This window comes from Phyllopteryx taeniolatus, chromosome 22, assembly GCF_024500385.1.
Source record: "Phyllopteryx taeniolatus isolate TA_2022b chromosome 22, UOR_Ptae_1.2, whole genome shotgun sequence".
NCBI classification, from domain to species: Eukaryota; Metazoa; Chordata; class Actinopteri; order Syngnathiformes; family Syngnathidae; genus Phyllopteryx; species Phyllopteryx taeniolatus.
The window spans coordinates 3,512,367-3,527,041 of NC_084523.1; the positions used below are offsets into that span (position 1 = coordinate 3,512,367).

At 39.9% G+C, this 14,675-nt stretch overlaps 3 protein-coding genes across 3 annotated transcripts; 1 reads left to right on the forward strand and 2 right to left on the reverse strand.

The window, feature by feature from the left end:
• Positions 1-3: 3 nt before the first annotated feature.
• Positions 4-5,615, reverse strand: dnai7 (dynein axonemal intermediate chain 7). Its single transcript, XM_061761570.1, has 17 exons — positions 5,477-5,615; positions 5,332-5,346; positions 5,118-5,199; positions 4,942-5,030; positions 4,771-4,875; positions 4,301-4,438; positions 4,094-4,228; positions 3,531-3,634; positions 3,296-3,454; positions 3,056-3,230; positions 2,621-2,708; positions 2,359-2,522; positions 2,087-2,246; positions 1,437-1,732; positions 1,210-1,368; positions 442-555; positions 4-310 (listed from the first exon to the last, which is right to left on the reverse strand). Exons 1-17 carry the CDS (start codon positions 5,477-5,479, stop codon positions 35-37), a joined length of 2,262 nt encoding a protein of 753 aa, XP_061617554.1. The 5' UTR covers positions 5,480-5,615; the 3' UTR covers positions 4-34.
• Positions 5,616-5,999: 384 nt separating this feature from the next.
• On the forward strand, positions 6,000-7,557 carry lyrm5a (LYR motif containing 5a). The gene is made up of 3 exons (XM_061761586.1): positions 6,000-6,159; positions 6,339-6,404; positions 6,903-7,557. Exons 2-3 carry the CDS (start codon positions 6,360-6,362, stop codon positions 7,113-7,115), a joined length of 258 nt encoding a protein of 85 aa, XP_061617570.1. The 5' UTR covers positions 6,000-6,159; positions 6,339-6,359; the 3' UTR covers positions 7,116-7,557.
• LOC133471723 (sodium-coupled monocarboxylate transporter 1-like) lies at positions 7,267-14,378 on the reverse strand. Its single transcript, XM_061761577.1, has 17 exons — positions 14,042-14,378; positions 13,084-13,203; positions 12,204-12,269; positions 12,079-12,130; positions 11,945-12,012; positions 11,830-11,868; positions 11,646-11,761; positions 10,892-11,032; positions 10,691-10,820; positions 9,457-9,545; positions 9,276-9,385; positions 9,147-9,214; positions 8,983-9,069; positions 8,609-8,826; positions 8,437-8,540; positions 8,275-8,363; positions 7,267-8,179 (listed from the first exon to the last, which is right to left on the reverse strand). The coding sequence occupies exons 1-17, from the start codon at positions 14,273-14,275 to the stop codon at positions 8,075-8,077; spliced, it is 1,836 nt and encodes a 611-aa protein (XP_061617561.1). The 5' UTR covers positions 14,276-14,378; the 3' UTR covers positions 7,267-8,074.
• Between the last annotated feature and the right edge of the window lie 297 nt (positions 14,379-14,675).

A 14,675-nucleotide genomic window follows, 5' to 3' on the forward strand; every position in this document is an offset into this window, starting at 1 on the left:
CAATAGAATGTAACGTGTGTTATTCTGCACAGGATTAGCAAAACATGAGTGGCCTGATGGCACAGAACAGACTCTGAACAGTGTCCACGAAGAGGAAGTGGGTCTCTCGGGTCAGACTTATCCCTTCAGGGCTCATGTTGTCCTGCAGCATGTGGATGAAGGTGGAGTGAAACTCGCTGTCGGGATGGTGGTCCGCACAGAAGACCTCGCTCGTTTCAGTTATCTCCAGTTTCTGGAATCTCTGAGCCCCCACGAGGTAGAGATTCCACAAGTCTTCGGGTGCCGGGTCGGGGCCCTGGTGCTCACAGACCTTGACACGGCAAAAATGTCCACCATCATCATGACATAATTTCCTTCCTTTTGTTTCCTTCTCTGCGCAAATGGCAAAGCATTTACTGATACATGAGGTCGTCATGACGGAATGTAGACGAGAGGACCCACCTTTATGACGATATGTTCTGAACCACATTGGGCGTTCCATTTACTCCATGAGAAGGCGCAGACTGACGCGAACAGGGCCATCTGTTCATAGGCAACGTGTTCCATAAGTGCGTCCTTTAGACAAAAGAAGCCACAGATTGTATATTTTATGAAAAATGAACCAAATAGTAGTGTGAAAGTCATATTAGACATAGGAAAACTGTAAACAGGACTGACGCAGTTAGGGCTACAATCTACTGTATTTACAACTCCAATATGAGGGGAGATGTTAACTTTTGGTGGTGGGCAAACTTTAAATGGACTCACAGGCCAAAACTTTGATAAGGTTTAAAAAAAAAAAAGTGGGGGTTAAAATGTGTATGGAAAACTTAAAATATTTGATTTACAATCAACCATTGTAATAAAATAGTTTACAGTATGTATAATTTACAATAATTTAAATGCAATGCAATAAATGGATAAAAAAGGTTAAATGAACAAATCTATTTCAATCAACCAGTTTTAAGAGGAAAAAAACCCTGCAAAAAGAATAAAGTAAATATTACGGTACTGAAATTGACTACTTGGTGGGCCAGATGAAATAATGAAGCGGGCTGTACTTTGCCAATGAAGCGGTTTTGTTTTTTTTTCCTTATTTAGAGGATTTACATTCAAGCATTTTAAGTTGTATGGCTACAATGACACCATGGATGTTCTAGCTTTTGTACGACGACAAATCTAATGGTGCCCTTAGACGTTTTGATGTGGGAGAAGGCGGCAGATGGCGACCTTGCGGCAAGAAGTGACAAATTTGTCAGTGTGCTCGTTGACAAAGATGTTGATCCCCGCCTTGAGCATGGCCTGCTGCAGGTCGGGCGCGCTCATCCACTTGTTGAAGAGGTTAGTGAGGCCCACCTCTCGCTCCGATTGCAGCATGCACTGATTCCCCTGGAAAACAGACACAAAAACCCAGTTACAAACTACCTTCCTCCTCCTCAGCGTTCGCTGAGTCCCACCTGGATGCTGATGCAGAGGTCAATGAGCGCCCCGTTGATGCTGAAGAGAGCAGAGTCTTTGCCCAGTGGTCGCAGCTCCCAGCTCCGGAAGGGAAAGTTGCCGTAGGTGTGCTGCATCAACACGAAGGGGTAGAAGGACTCCATCTTGAAGGAGACCTTTGCCACCCCTCCCTCCCCCTCTCCCTCCCCCTCCCCTTCCCCCTCCTCCTCCTCCTCTCCCTCTCTCTCTCCCTCCTCCTCACGCACATGCTTACGGTAAGAGAAGCCACTGATACCGTCCATCCTCCAAAACTTGCCTATGGGACGAAAGATCACAGAAAAATCACCTAATTCGATGTGCAAATTTTGCTTATTGTTAGTGACTTCAAAATAATCCCTTGGAGTAAATTTGTTAGGTAAATTCAGTTGTATTTTACTTTTCAGGACAATACATTTGCATTTAATCCTTTACCACTATTTGTTTTCAAACCTTTATTTAGGTATCATTTTTATTCTGTGCAATCAATTTGAATTGATTCATTATTTAAATAAAGTTTGTTTCCCCCTATATTTAAACAGTGTTAATGTTCAAACTGTGAATATTGTTGTAGTAACAAACTTTGAGGATCACTGCTAGAGGACGTGATTGGATGAAATTGGTCAGTCCCTACCTTCTGCATCCCAACGACCCACAAGAGGGGTTTCTAGGAAAACCACCGCATCAGGGAGGTTCACAGACAGGCCGACAAGTGGGGAAGCGGCTTCCTCATCTTCTGTTTGATTTGACTTCTCAGCAACATACTGGAAAACTTTCAACCCTGCGTCCGACATCTATAAAACACTGCAAGTACTGTAGCATAATCGATGGAAAACATCATCTTGCAAATTCACCTGAAAGTCCAATATCCCTAACTTTTAGTGAGTCATGTATGGTTTTTTTCACCTTTCGGATTTCCCAGCCCTTGACCTGATAAGATTGCGGTGGAAGGTGGAACAATTCATAGTAGAAGACTCCACCCAAAGGCGTGTACTTCCTCAGGTCCACCGCCTCGACGCCCTCGCCGTAAACCATCAGGTCATCATCCGGGGGCGGAGGAGTCGCTTCGGCTGGATGGGAGGTGAGAAAACACGGCTTTGCCTTAACTTCAACATTGCACTTTAACTTTTGGAAGTGTATTTTGGGATCTGAAGTGGATCAGGCTTACCTACGAGAACCTCCACCTGCGTTACGATCTGGCCATCTCCATCCTCTGCATGTTGCATACTGGCTCTTGACAGTTGACTTTCTGAATGCTACATTTAAACAAAACAAAAATCATCAACTTTACTGATTTTGAATTATATTAAATTCAACAAGTCAAACCATGCTAATAAGATGGAGAGTGATTTTTGTTTTGTTTGTATTGACAATTTTTCATGACTTCAAAGTCAGAGGTTTACATACAGTAAATTGAATATGCCAATAAAACAACTGGGGCAATCCCAGATGATGCCATGTCTTTCGAGGTTTCTGAAACGCACCCAGGAGCAATTTTACGATCAGAAGTTTTGAGGTGCTGAGCTCCTTTGTTTTGACTTATTTTTTTCAGGAAGGGTGTGGTTTTGGAGAGGGGAAGGTTAAAGGGAGTCGGTCCCCTAACCTTAGCCCCTTCAGACTCTGGGGCCGGCGGAACTTCCTCTTCCACAGTTTGCTCCTGCTCTTGCTCCTCAGCGGGCTTGTCCTCCTGCTCCTCCTGCGTCTCCTCCTGTGTCTCTTTTGCCTCGTCCCCCTCCTCCGTTACCTCCAGCGGAATGTCTTCGAAAAAGGTGCGCAACCTGGAAACCATAGGGCAGGGAATTACAAGAAATGTAGGTAATGGTGATGGGGATATTCAATAGACCTGGGAGGGGCAATGGTTGTTTTCATGTGTGTCATCCTGGACAATGTAGACAAGTGGTCATAGCTGGTGTGAAGGATCCGCAAGGCGATGTTGCTCGCCGCGAGCTGCTTGGTCAGCTCGAAGCCCATGCCCACTCCCTCAAAGGTCAAACACTTAAACCTGAGTAAGCGTCACACGTATTAATGAATATTGTACATTTGTTTTCCCCCATTCTCAAAGACTTGCCACTCGGTACCTGGGATTCCTCATGAGATTGGCCCACAGACACAAAGTGGTGTTGTCGTCTTTAATCACAGCCTGCATGTTGCCGGTCTCTGTGTCAATGCTGTTGCTGGCCCCCTAGACATAAACCCGACACACTTTAGTCGATACTCTTCCATAATTGGATAACGATATACCTGTAGCCGAAGATTTGGGGGTGCAGGGATCCCCCATGAAACAATATAAAGCCCACTATATCTCTGCAACCCACTGGGATTTATCTATCTCGCCATTCATGCAGCCATTGTTGCCTTTAAGGACAGTCTGAAGTCATTACTTTGCTCACATAACTCAGGAGTTTTTTTCTAAATGTCCTTAAGTGTTTTATCCATCCAGCCCTCTGTCCATCTCATACCTGTCTCATATTTTGACACTCAAGTAGCAAACCACAATATTACAAACAGTATGGTCTAATCTACACCACTGACCACAAAATTAAACAAAGTCAAACGAATACCTGTCCAAACTGAGTATTATTTAGCATTGTTTAGACTGGATTTGTGTAATTTAGGCATAACCTGAGGAGCCCAAGTGCACCTTGAGGATATCAATGTTGGTGTTGAGAATCTTGGCGTAGACTATATCCTGCAGATGCAAGAGCGCCTCTTGGTATTTCGGGATGTGTTCCTCATCAGTCACCTCCCTGAGGAGTGTTGCCAGCTCTTCGATCAGCTGCCAGTGACACAATAACTGCTCTAAATAACATAGGGACGTGTTGTAGTGATATTAAAAAGCACTGCAGACCTTTAGAGCGACATTACACTGCTTGAGTACAGTCTTAACGCTGCGCTCAGGGTCATCTCTCCACAAGCTGATGAACGTGTTGATTTCCTGCTGCACTGCCGGGTCTGGAATGTCACTGCATTGCATGTATTTCTCCCACTGTATGGACACAAATGACTCAACTGAATCCATGTGGGTATTAAACTTTGAATGTTGTAAGCAACACTTACAGCACACTTCTATAACCACATTATCACTGTTGGGTATTTCTATTTCCGATCTCAGAGATTTTATTTTTATTTTATTTCTCAATTGAGTTGTACTGGGTATAGGTCACATTCATGGTGGAAAAAAAGTCTTATTAGTTAATTATATATCTTGGTCTCTATTTTGTAACAAAAACCTGACATTTGAATGGGGGTGTGTAAACCTTTTTTCTTTTTAAATATCCACTGTATGTGACATACTCCACTTCTGGTTGTAACACACACCTTGGACATTTGTGCAACATCATTTTTATACTTCAACACAGCCAAATAATTCTGTTCCAGAAGGGAGCGCAGTTCCCCCAGCTCACCGCCCCTGCGTTCGCTGTCCTTTAAGAAAAAACAACACAAATTTAGGGATTTAGCAACGCATACATAGCTTTGTTATTAGAGTACCTTAGCCTCGAGCCTATCCAAGATCTCCTGCCGTCTTTGTCGTTCCAACCGTTCCTGTTCTTCTCTCTCCGCTTGAATCCGGGCCTCCTCTGGACAGCAAAAAAAAAAACAAAAAAAAAGGATTACATTTGGACACCTTCATGTATTTATTAATAAGTTTTTAGGTATTTAAAGACCTTCCTCTCGCACTCTTCGCTCCTCCTCCTCGATCTTCAGCCTCGCCTTTTCAGCTTTGGTCAGCTTGGGACCCTTTTTACCCTGGAATACATAGCAAATTACAGTATTGAAGCGTATTTTGAAAAATGTAGCTCTGAGACTGTGCTAATGACAGAAGATGCACTTGTGTATAGGCGAAAGTCGAAAATAAAGGCAAAATAGTGTTGGGATTACCTTTTTCTTGGGAGCCTTTCAATTCGGTCACACGAGATTTTTTTTTTAAGGAGGAGGAATCAAAAACCATGCAATTACAGATAGAAAAGAAGTATTACACATTGCTATACAGGGGTGGGTCAATTGTTAGGGGCAATAAACTCACCATGACGACACACTGGTATCCGTTTGTGAGGAAATAGTTAATAGAAAATCAACAGTACATACATTCAAAAACTGTCAAAGCTTTAGTTAAGTCGTTCACATCGTGCTACAAAATGAAAACAAACAAAAAAACAGCTTTTCCTCTTAAGTCGTTCGTTACCAAATTCAACACTTCCACTTAATGCTAGATCTCCATGACAACCTGCAAACAAATGACAAATGACACTTATTTTTTTATTTATTTTTATTCTTTGAATTATTATTTTGCCGTGCATGTGTATAGTAGAGGTGACCTCCACGGAATAGTGCAACATTTCGTAATTCATTAAAAAAAAGTGTAGGGTTGACGATAAAACGTGGAGCATAATAATTTTATTTTTGTTATTACAAAAATCCCTCAAGTAGCATATTCAGCTAATGCCTTCGACTCGACCACGTTCATGAACTAAAAGTATATCAAATTTATATATGTTTTTATTATTTAAACAAAAAATAGTGCAGTACTTGTAAAATTAGGAGCAAAAAAAAAATGTTTTACGGCAGCGCTTGTTGTGACTTACGACATAACGGACGACGTACGGCAGGCTGCTCGGACATCCTTTACCACAAGGACAACGTCAAGATTCCACTTTATTAATACTTAATTTAACTTTATTCACCTATCCAACTACCACACCGACGTTGGTATGGTTTGCCTAACATTGTTGTCACATGTTTTTTCGGCAGACTAGATGCAATGTGTTTCAAAACTGCTTGCTAATGTGCTATTGTTTAGCTAAAGCTAAGCCTTTGTGCTCTCCATTCATGATCTACTGCTACAATTCAGTTCCTAATATCTCTCTGATGCTTCCTTATCTTTTCAGGGGTGTCGCCCCACTTATCACATGGCCAACCCACTAAGACGTGACGTTATTAGGCTTTACAAAAACGTAAGTGAACTTTTGGCGTCATTCACTCAAGTTTTGCTCGTTTCTTTTTCCCCCCTCATGGGACTTGCTTTATTCCACCTCTCACAAAAAGAGCTTTGAAAGTTTGTTTCCCCAGCAAGGTTTTCCCCACCCCTAACTTGCATCAATCTCCACAGAAGAAAAAAAAAAAAAAGAATTTCTTCTTTATAAAGTGTAAACAATTTCCTCTTAGAAAAGAAAAATGCGCTTTTCTCATGCAGAGTTTTTTAGGTGAGGCTAAACTACCCTTGCATAATATTTGGACAAAAATACCTCGTCAAAGATTTGCAAAATGTTCGTCATACAGAACACGCTGCCAAGTATAGTGACCAAATCTCTGAGCTTCTGTAAACAAAAACAAAACAAAAATCAACCAGCCACATAAACTCAAATAAATCCATAAAACCAATTTGCCCAGCCCAACTTCTGGGTAAGGTTTCATGAGGTGATGGTCAAATGTGTTTTCGTCCCGTCTAAAAGCTGCTGTATCTTGGTCGGGATTACCCGGAGGGGTCGGCCTTTTTCCGAGAGCGCCTCAAGTCGGCCTTCATGAAGAATAAAGACGTGACGGACCCCGAACACATCAAAAAGCTTGTGGGACGCGGAGAGTTTGTCATCAAAGAGCTGGAGGCCCTCTACTTCCTCAAGAAATACAGAGCCATGAAAAAGCGCTATTATGACCCAGAAACATAATTGCACCTAGGATTTCATTATTATTTTATAACTATGAATTTCTAGCCTGGACTACAGTGAAGAATGGTGCTGTCCATTTTTCACAATTATTCACATTTCAGATAATTCTGCAGTGTGTTTGTACACATGCACTCGAAGACACACACACACACACTCAAAAATGAACATTTTAATATGTCACTTGATATTAATGTATTGTTCAAGTCGCTTGTGCATGTTGAGTACACAAACAGCTGCAGGCATTGTGTGGGAGTAATGTGGAAGCGGCCATAATTACACAACTGTAACTGTTAATTTATTGCTACCAACAAACCATACAGCCATACATTCTTCATATGGATTCAAGGGGAATTTGTGACAAATAAATGTAAATGTATGTACAGTAAATCTGTGTATAATACGGACTGTTGAACAACAAAATAAATGTGCACAAAGCAAAGAGGCCTCACGTACTTGGATTACCTTCATAGTGTTTGTTATGGTGAATAATTGGCGCATAAAATAGCCACTTTGTGTGACATATCAATCAATAAAAAGACACATTTGCAAAGAGAGTGTGATATACTTGGCTTCAACGATGGTTTATGACCTATAGAGCCCTTTTCAATTATCTAGAACAGTGATTCCCAACCACTGCGTGAGAGGTCATCAGGTGTGCCATGAGAAATTATTCATTCCCCCCCGCCCCCCCATTTCATTTTCATGACAATTATTACTTATAACATCTTTCTTCATCTATATCTATCCAGCGATGTAGTACAATTAACCTGTGTTTCCATTTGTTGCCATTTGAGCAACAGAATAATAGTTTTGTGTTCAACTAAACAGGTCCAGATTTCACAGAGTAAATGGAAATGAGATCATCATTTCATATACATGGGAAACACTGATCTGCAATGACATAAGTGACAGAATCCTACATGGAAAATAATATGGATCTCATGCAAGCGTGTTGCATTTCATTTCATGTAGTCCAACTCCATGTCGCAAAAAGCGGGATTAATATTCCCGGGGTGCTTCTTTTTGCCTTGTGTCGGGTCAGGCTTGGCGGCTCTTGTCATTAACTGAAGAGGGAAAAATAGATAAAATAGTGAGGAACTGCATAAATGGTGATTTAGTTTTATTTTTTTTAATCTAAAAAGGTATTTGTTAGACTTACTCTGTCCTTGAGTGCCTTGAGTATGCAAAAGAGAGTTGTGTCTCTTTTCATCAAAGTAAGCCTTGATTCCACTTTGCACTTCCAACCTCCTGAAATTTCAATCATCCAGGTTAAATTTGAATTAATTTTAAAAGCCGACTGTGTCAAAAATGTTCATCATACCTGTGACAAGGCTGATGAGCAGGCCCACCGTGACGGTTGTGATGGTCCCAAGGGGACTGAAGTAAAGGTAGGACAGGGAGTACCAGTTATCTGCCAGCAGATTCCTTGCAAAGGGAGAGAAAATCCGCAAAAATACAAAGCAAAATGCTCTCCAGAGGGGATGTCCACTTACCTGTCATGGCCGAGCTGCGCTGGGGAAGCAGCAATGTGGCTCATGCGAGTGGGCGACACTGTGGAAGTCCAGTTGAGGCTGTCCGAAGCGGTGAGGTTGCAGCCCTCAGTGGTGAGGGGCAGGGGTCGACTCAAAGTGGGAGGCGGGGGGTAAATCTGGGCGCCGATGCCCACCCAAAGCGACACAACAAGGCCTGACGCCAGACCTGACAAGGCTCCCTGAAAGACACTTTGATACTTCACTACAGTAGTACCTCAACTTAAGTTTTTCGAGATATGAGCCGTTGCTTGGATGATGTTTTTATTTGACTGATTTTTGTGAAACAAAAAACAAAGTTGATTTTAAGGCCCGAACAGTATTATAGTGTGGCTCACTTTTGAATTGGCAACAGGACAGAGGATACCCAGTGAGAAAAGCCCAAGTAAAGGACCTCCAATGACTCCAAAGATGCTGACGGTGGCCTATATGGATGGAAACCAACATTCAAACTCTCATGGAACCAACACAACGAGATCATTTTACTCATATAAGGCCCTACCTGTAATATTCCACCCATGAGTGAGGCCAGTCCTGCCATCCCAATGGATAAAGCGCCATATAAAAAGCCTGTAAACATTTTCATTCCGTTAGGAGCAAACTCATTTGATAAATGTACATTAATGCTTACTCAGGACTTTTGAGATCCAGGAAAGCTTCTTCTCGGACACCCGCATGTGTGGTTTGATCAGGTCCTCCACAGTCACTGCAGCTAGCGCATTGATGCTGGAAGACACCGTGCTGCATGTGATCGGACGACACAATCAGACACAAGTCCGAAAAAGTACGATTTTTGAGGTGCAGTTAAGGACCTTAGTGAGCCGCTGTAAGCTGCTGCGACAAACAGTCCAGGCAGGCCAGGGTAGTCTCCCAGGATATCCATCACCAAATATGGCATCAACTACAGAGTGAAAAATTTGCTGCTTTACTTTGGCCTAATTCAGGGGTGTGTACATTTTTGCACTTGAGGGCCTTTTTAAAGTGAGACTGATGTGCCAAGTCATTTGTAGATGAGGTTAAAAAAAAATCTTTGAAATGGATATGTAATGTATTTGAACAACAAAATAATTCAGTGCAATTCATTTAAATACTATTAATTAACCAATTATTTAGTAAAGCTAAATACAAAAATGTTAACGGTACTGCACTGTGTATGTATAATTTTTATTTTGTATGTTATCTTTTTACAATCAATATATCTAATAAATAAAACTAGTACATCAACAATGTTACATTTGTATGTACAATTTTCTTTTACTAATACTTCTTATTGTATGTAATATTCCTTCCAATACATCAATTACCATTTTTTAATACATTAAAAATGCTAAATGCATGAATAATTGTCTATTTTACAAATATTTGTTGAGATTTTTACTCAATAAATACATTAACTATTTTCTTTCATTAAAAATGTGAACTTTCTATGCAAATTGTTCATTTTAGTAATATTCTATTTCATTACACATTACATTGACACTAAATCAATTTATTAGATTGAAAATGTTGAATGGATCAGTATTTTTTTCTTATTTTCAATATTTACATTAAGCAATTAATTATAGGTGAAGTGGATACAAAGAATTTAACAAATGTGTTTTTATTATATACTATAAATTAACCAATTGTTTAATATATCACAAATATGAAATTTATATCCCAAATTTTTTTTTAAAATGTTTTCATTGTATTATATAAAATGACTTTATTAAACATTTGATAAAAATGTTGAGTGGAGATGAAAATTAGTTATTTTGCTAATAATTGTATTTCATTTACAATTCATTAATTAACAAACTAATAAAAAATATATATGTAAAATGGTTTATATTACAGTTTTGTATTTACAATAAATACAGTAACAAATTATTTTATGAAATAAATACATTTTCATGAACCCATTTCAGGTGGAGAAAAAATGTCAAAATGATTGAACCAAATATTACAGGACTCTTGATGATGTAAACGCTCGGTGGGCCATATGTGGCCCCTGGGCCATACTTTGTCCATCCCTAGCCTAATTTCACATCTCATGTTTTACTGAACCTGATCTGGAGCAGAAACCATGCCGGTGGTCCACGGATCGCAGTTCTTATACACTGAATAGAGGCACATTCCCGCGAAGACCGAAGACAGCAGGATGCACCAGAGGCCGATCAGGTTGATGAACAACGATCTGGGAATACGAAACACAAACAACAGGTAAATAACACCAAATAAAGCCAGTCATCTCAAGCTAAAACTCACAGTTTGGCGTGGGTGATGCTCTTGCAGGAGATGTAGCGTTGCACCTGGGCCTGGTTTATGCCGTAGATACTGACCCAGACGAACGTACCGCCGAAGGTCACGGTCCAGAACGTGTGTCTCTTCAGTGGGTTGGGGTCAAAGCTGGTGAATAGATAGCACAGTAAGGAAGGAACAGGGTCCTATTTCAAAAGACACTGAAAGTCAGATTTTCATTGACAAATAATTTTACAATACAGGGTGGGCCGAAGGAAGGGACTGTGTAGTGTACACTTTTTGAATAAACTTAAGTAAGGAGGGAAAGGAGGATGGAAAGTACGAACGAAGGAAGGCCCAGGTCCATACACAACCCCGCACCCAGACTAAAAACCATACCACTGACCTTGAAACCCTAATTTGAAACCATAAAGCCCTTAACTTGAAACCATGATTTGAAACTTAAACCCTGGCACAGAATCCTTCTTCGAATTTCAAGATTAAACTGTGTTGACTAAATATAACTGCAATAAATAAGTGTGACTTTAATAAAATGGATACCTACTATTGGCCCACCTTGTATAGCATGTTTGTAAAGGCAGATTTTCAATAATGAAAACAAATAAAATGCTGCAGGTGTTTTTGGCGACATCCAGTGGCCAAAAGAGAATCAATGAGACAATGACAAGAATGAAGGCAAAGCTACTCTTTTGAACCAAAAAAAAATGAAAAAGTTTGCTTGACACATACTAAATGGCTCCTGTTGTTTTAGCACACTCACTCCCAAAAGTCGAGCCTCGCTCCATGTTGGGAATCTGAAATAATAGGTCCGACTCCGCCTTTGAGGACCACGCAGCGGATGATGACTGACAGGAAGCCCGCAAGCATGACACCAACCTGGAGGAGTCCAGTAGACACTTCATCATATTAGCAGTTAGTCTTATATGCCATATTAATGGCCACACCTGGAAAACATCCGTCCACACCACCGCCTTTAGCCCACCCTGGAAAACACATTTCATCAAAATGTGTGTTCACTTTTCAGCAGCATAGTCATATTATTATTTTTTTTTTACCCACCATAGTGCAGTAAAAGGTGCACACCACGCCTGTGGAAATCACCGCACTCCAAAGATCCATCCCGGTGACTTTAGTGGGAGGCAGAGTGTGAGCTTTACTGCAACTTTAAGCACCTTCAAGTCGGGGCACCGTACCTTGGTTTAAAGCCAGAGCCGGGGTATAAATGACGATGCCCGTGTAAAGGATCTAGACAAAGGAATGCCTCATGTTAAAAGCACAGTAGGGGTGAGAATTATGAGGTTTTGGAACGGCTTCTTACCGTCTGCACAATGAACAGAATGGTTCCTAGCAGACGGGTTGCTCTGCTAAAACGGAGTTCCAGATACTTGACAGAGGAGGACAAATAACATAGGGTATCCCCCAAAAAATTGGCATCATTATGTAGTCTAATAACACTCAAATTATCTCAATTTTTAGTTGAAAGGAGACATATTCTGCATTTTTTATTTATGTTGTTGGAATATAAGAAAAGGTTTTATTATTCAACATGGAGCCTGGTATGTGTTCAGTTGTATTTAACTTTCAAGTTCAGTACATTTACATTTATTTAAATCAAGCTTTTTTAATTTCTTATATTTAAGCGCAATGTTAAAGTTCAAACTGTGCTTCATGTTACAGTGGCTTGCCATAGTTCTAAATGAACTTTTTAGGAATAAAATCTCAGGTTTGATGAACACTTCTACCTACTACACGAATGTATTTTAATGTTGGGCAGGATGGTGAACTTGAAGTATTTTTAATATAAAATGAACAATTTTACATTTACATGTAACATTTTTAGTCCTTTTATTAAATAATTGGTTAGTTAATTGTATTTAAATTAATTTTCCAAAATGAAAATTATTATTTATTAAAATGAGCAATTTTAAATATTTAACTTTTTTTTTTTTTTTTGTCTACAAATGAGCTGGACATTGAGCATAAAAGTTTGCCCACCCTAGATATACTGTTATCATGAATGTTATTGCTGACCCATATGTAGTCATCATATACAATGTTACTGTCCAGGTAAATATTTAGATTGGTGATTCTTGTGTGCTTCGACTGTCCATTTTGCTGTAGAGCCACAATTTGGATGAACAGAGGCTTATTCTATTACAAATACTCCTAATGTACTGTGCACGATTTAAAATGCGTACCTCATAGGTGCTGGTGATGGACAGCCTGTAGAATACTGGGAGGAACACCTCAGATGTCACCACCATGGTCATGATATAGGACAGACCATAAAATACAATACTGGCTCCATAACGGTACACCTAAAGAAAACATTTGTTGGGGTTTTAAAGAGTTACACGGGTTTCTTTTGTTCCCCCCAAAAAAATAATAATCCATGAAGAAAATACGAAAACTTGTTATATACATTATAGTTGTCCTGAGACAAAATGTAAATATACATGACCAACTAACAGATAAAGATTTAAATCAACCTCTTTTGGGTTTTTTTTGTTTTTGTTGATACTTCTTCCTGATAATTTTTTGAATAAGTTTTTTTTTTATAACAGACATATTCTAAATAATAGTAATTATGCTCTGAGGGTATGTCAACATACATGCAACCCTGTTGCTAAAACCTTTTGAGTCTTTGTGAGGAAGAGAAAAAAAAGTCAGCAGCATGACTCAGCAGAAAGGACGTAATCAGGCCTTGTTATCTGATTATCTGAAAAATACCGATTATCATTTTTTTTTAGAAAAAGAATCGACGATTTAGCATAGCATTTAACACAGGAAGCATGTACGCTTGAGCAAAAACTATCATTTGCACTGATTTGCAACCCTATTCTTGCAATTATCGTAATACTAAATTCAAATAAAATGAATCTTTCTTTAATTGTAAAGGATATATTGAACAATATTTTTTAATTACATGTATTTTTAGGCACCTGTATCTGCCAAACAGCAAAATATATGATCTGACATAAAATAACTGGTTGAGCTGTACAAATAAAATTAAGGGATGATTTGTTTCCTGTTTTAAAAAAAAATAAAAAAAAACACAGAAAATTGTAAAATAAATGGTTAATTTTTCAAATATGTTAGTGCCTGAATTGTCCTCAATTCTGTAATGACTCACCTCACATTCAGATTCTCCCTTACCTCAGCGGGGTTGGAGAGCACCGTGATGGCCGACATGAAGCTGGCGGTCAGAGACAAGGAGACGGGCAGAGCCGTGAGCCGCCGTCCGCCCGTCAGGAAGTCGTCCGAGCTCCTCAGGCCCCGGTCTGTCCAGGCGTAGTAGACTCCGATGGCAGCGGACACTGCCAGCATGAAAGCAAACACCACGTAGTCTGCAGCCGCAAAAGAAGCCCCAACCACAGGGGCTGATGACATTTTAACAAAAAGCAAAATAGAAAAAGTTACTTAGATGTCATGTGTTTTGTGATTTAGAAAAAAAAAATGGTAGACTGAGGAAAAAGCACTTGAGACCTTTTATGTTTTGTGAAGGAGGAAGGGGGAGGTGGACATTCCAGGCAGGTACATGAAGAGGAGTCAACAGACCAGTAAAATGGTCAAGCTTTCAACAGTCCACACCCACACAGAGACAATAAAACCACAGATAAAATGTGTTTTTTTCTCAAAAGCTTGTCCTCCTCCACTTAATGAAATGGCTTTGACACTTGTATCAAGATGACCTTTACAAAAATGTCCTGTTTTCCCAAATGAGAGTTTGGATGATGAAGGCAGCGCAGTGTTCCAGTGGTGAGCACATCTGCCTCACGGTTCTCTGGTT

What these genes read in the sequence shown, in the direction of transcription:
- dnai7 (XM_061761570.1), bottom strand. An exon ending in AGTGTAATGTCGCTCTAAAG is followed by an intron (nt 4,229 to 4,300) that starts GTCTGCAGTGCT and finishes TGTCACTGGCAG; the next exon opens with CTGATCGAAGAGCTGGCAAC. An exon ending in AGGGCTGGGAAATCCGAAAG is followed by an intron (nt 2,247 to 2,358) that starts GTGAAAAAAACC and finishes AGTGTTTTATAG; the next exon opens with ATGTCGGACGCAGGGTTGAA.
- lyrm5a (XM_061761586.1), top strand. Translation starts at nt 6,360, where the DNA reads ATGGCCAACCCACTAAGACGTGACGTTATTAGGCTTTACAAAAAC. An exon ending in TTATTAGGCTTTACAAAAAC is followed by an intron (nt 6,405 to 6,902) that starts GTAAGTGAACTT and finishes CCCGTCTAAAAG; the next exon opens with CTGCTGTATCTTGGTCGGGA.
- LOC133471723 (XM_061761577.1), bottom strand. Translation starts at nt 14,275, where the DNA reads ATGTCATCAGCCCCTGTGGTTGGGGCTTCTTTTGCGGCTGCAGACTAC. An exon ending in TGTGGACGGATGTTTTCCAG is followed by an intron (nt 11,762 to 11,829) that starts GTGTGGCCATTA and finishes GGACTCCTCCAG; the next exon opens with GTTGGTGTCATGCTTGCGGG. An exon ending in AGCATCACCCACGCCAAACT is followed by an intron (nt 10,821 to 10,891) that starts GTGAGTTTTAGC and finishes TCGTATTCCCAG; the next exon opens with ATCGTTGTTCATCAACCTGA.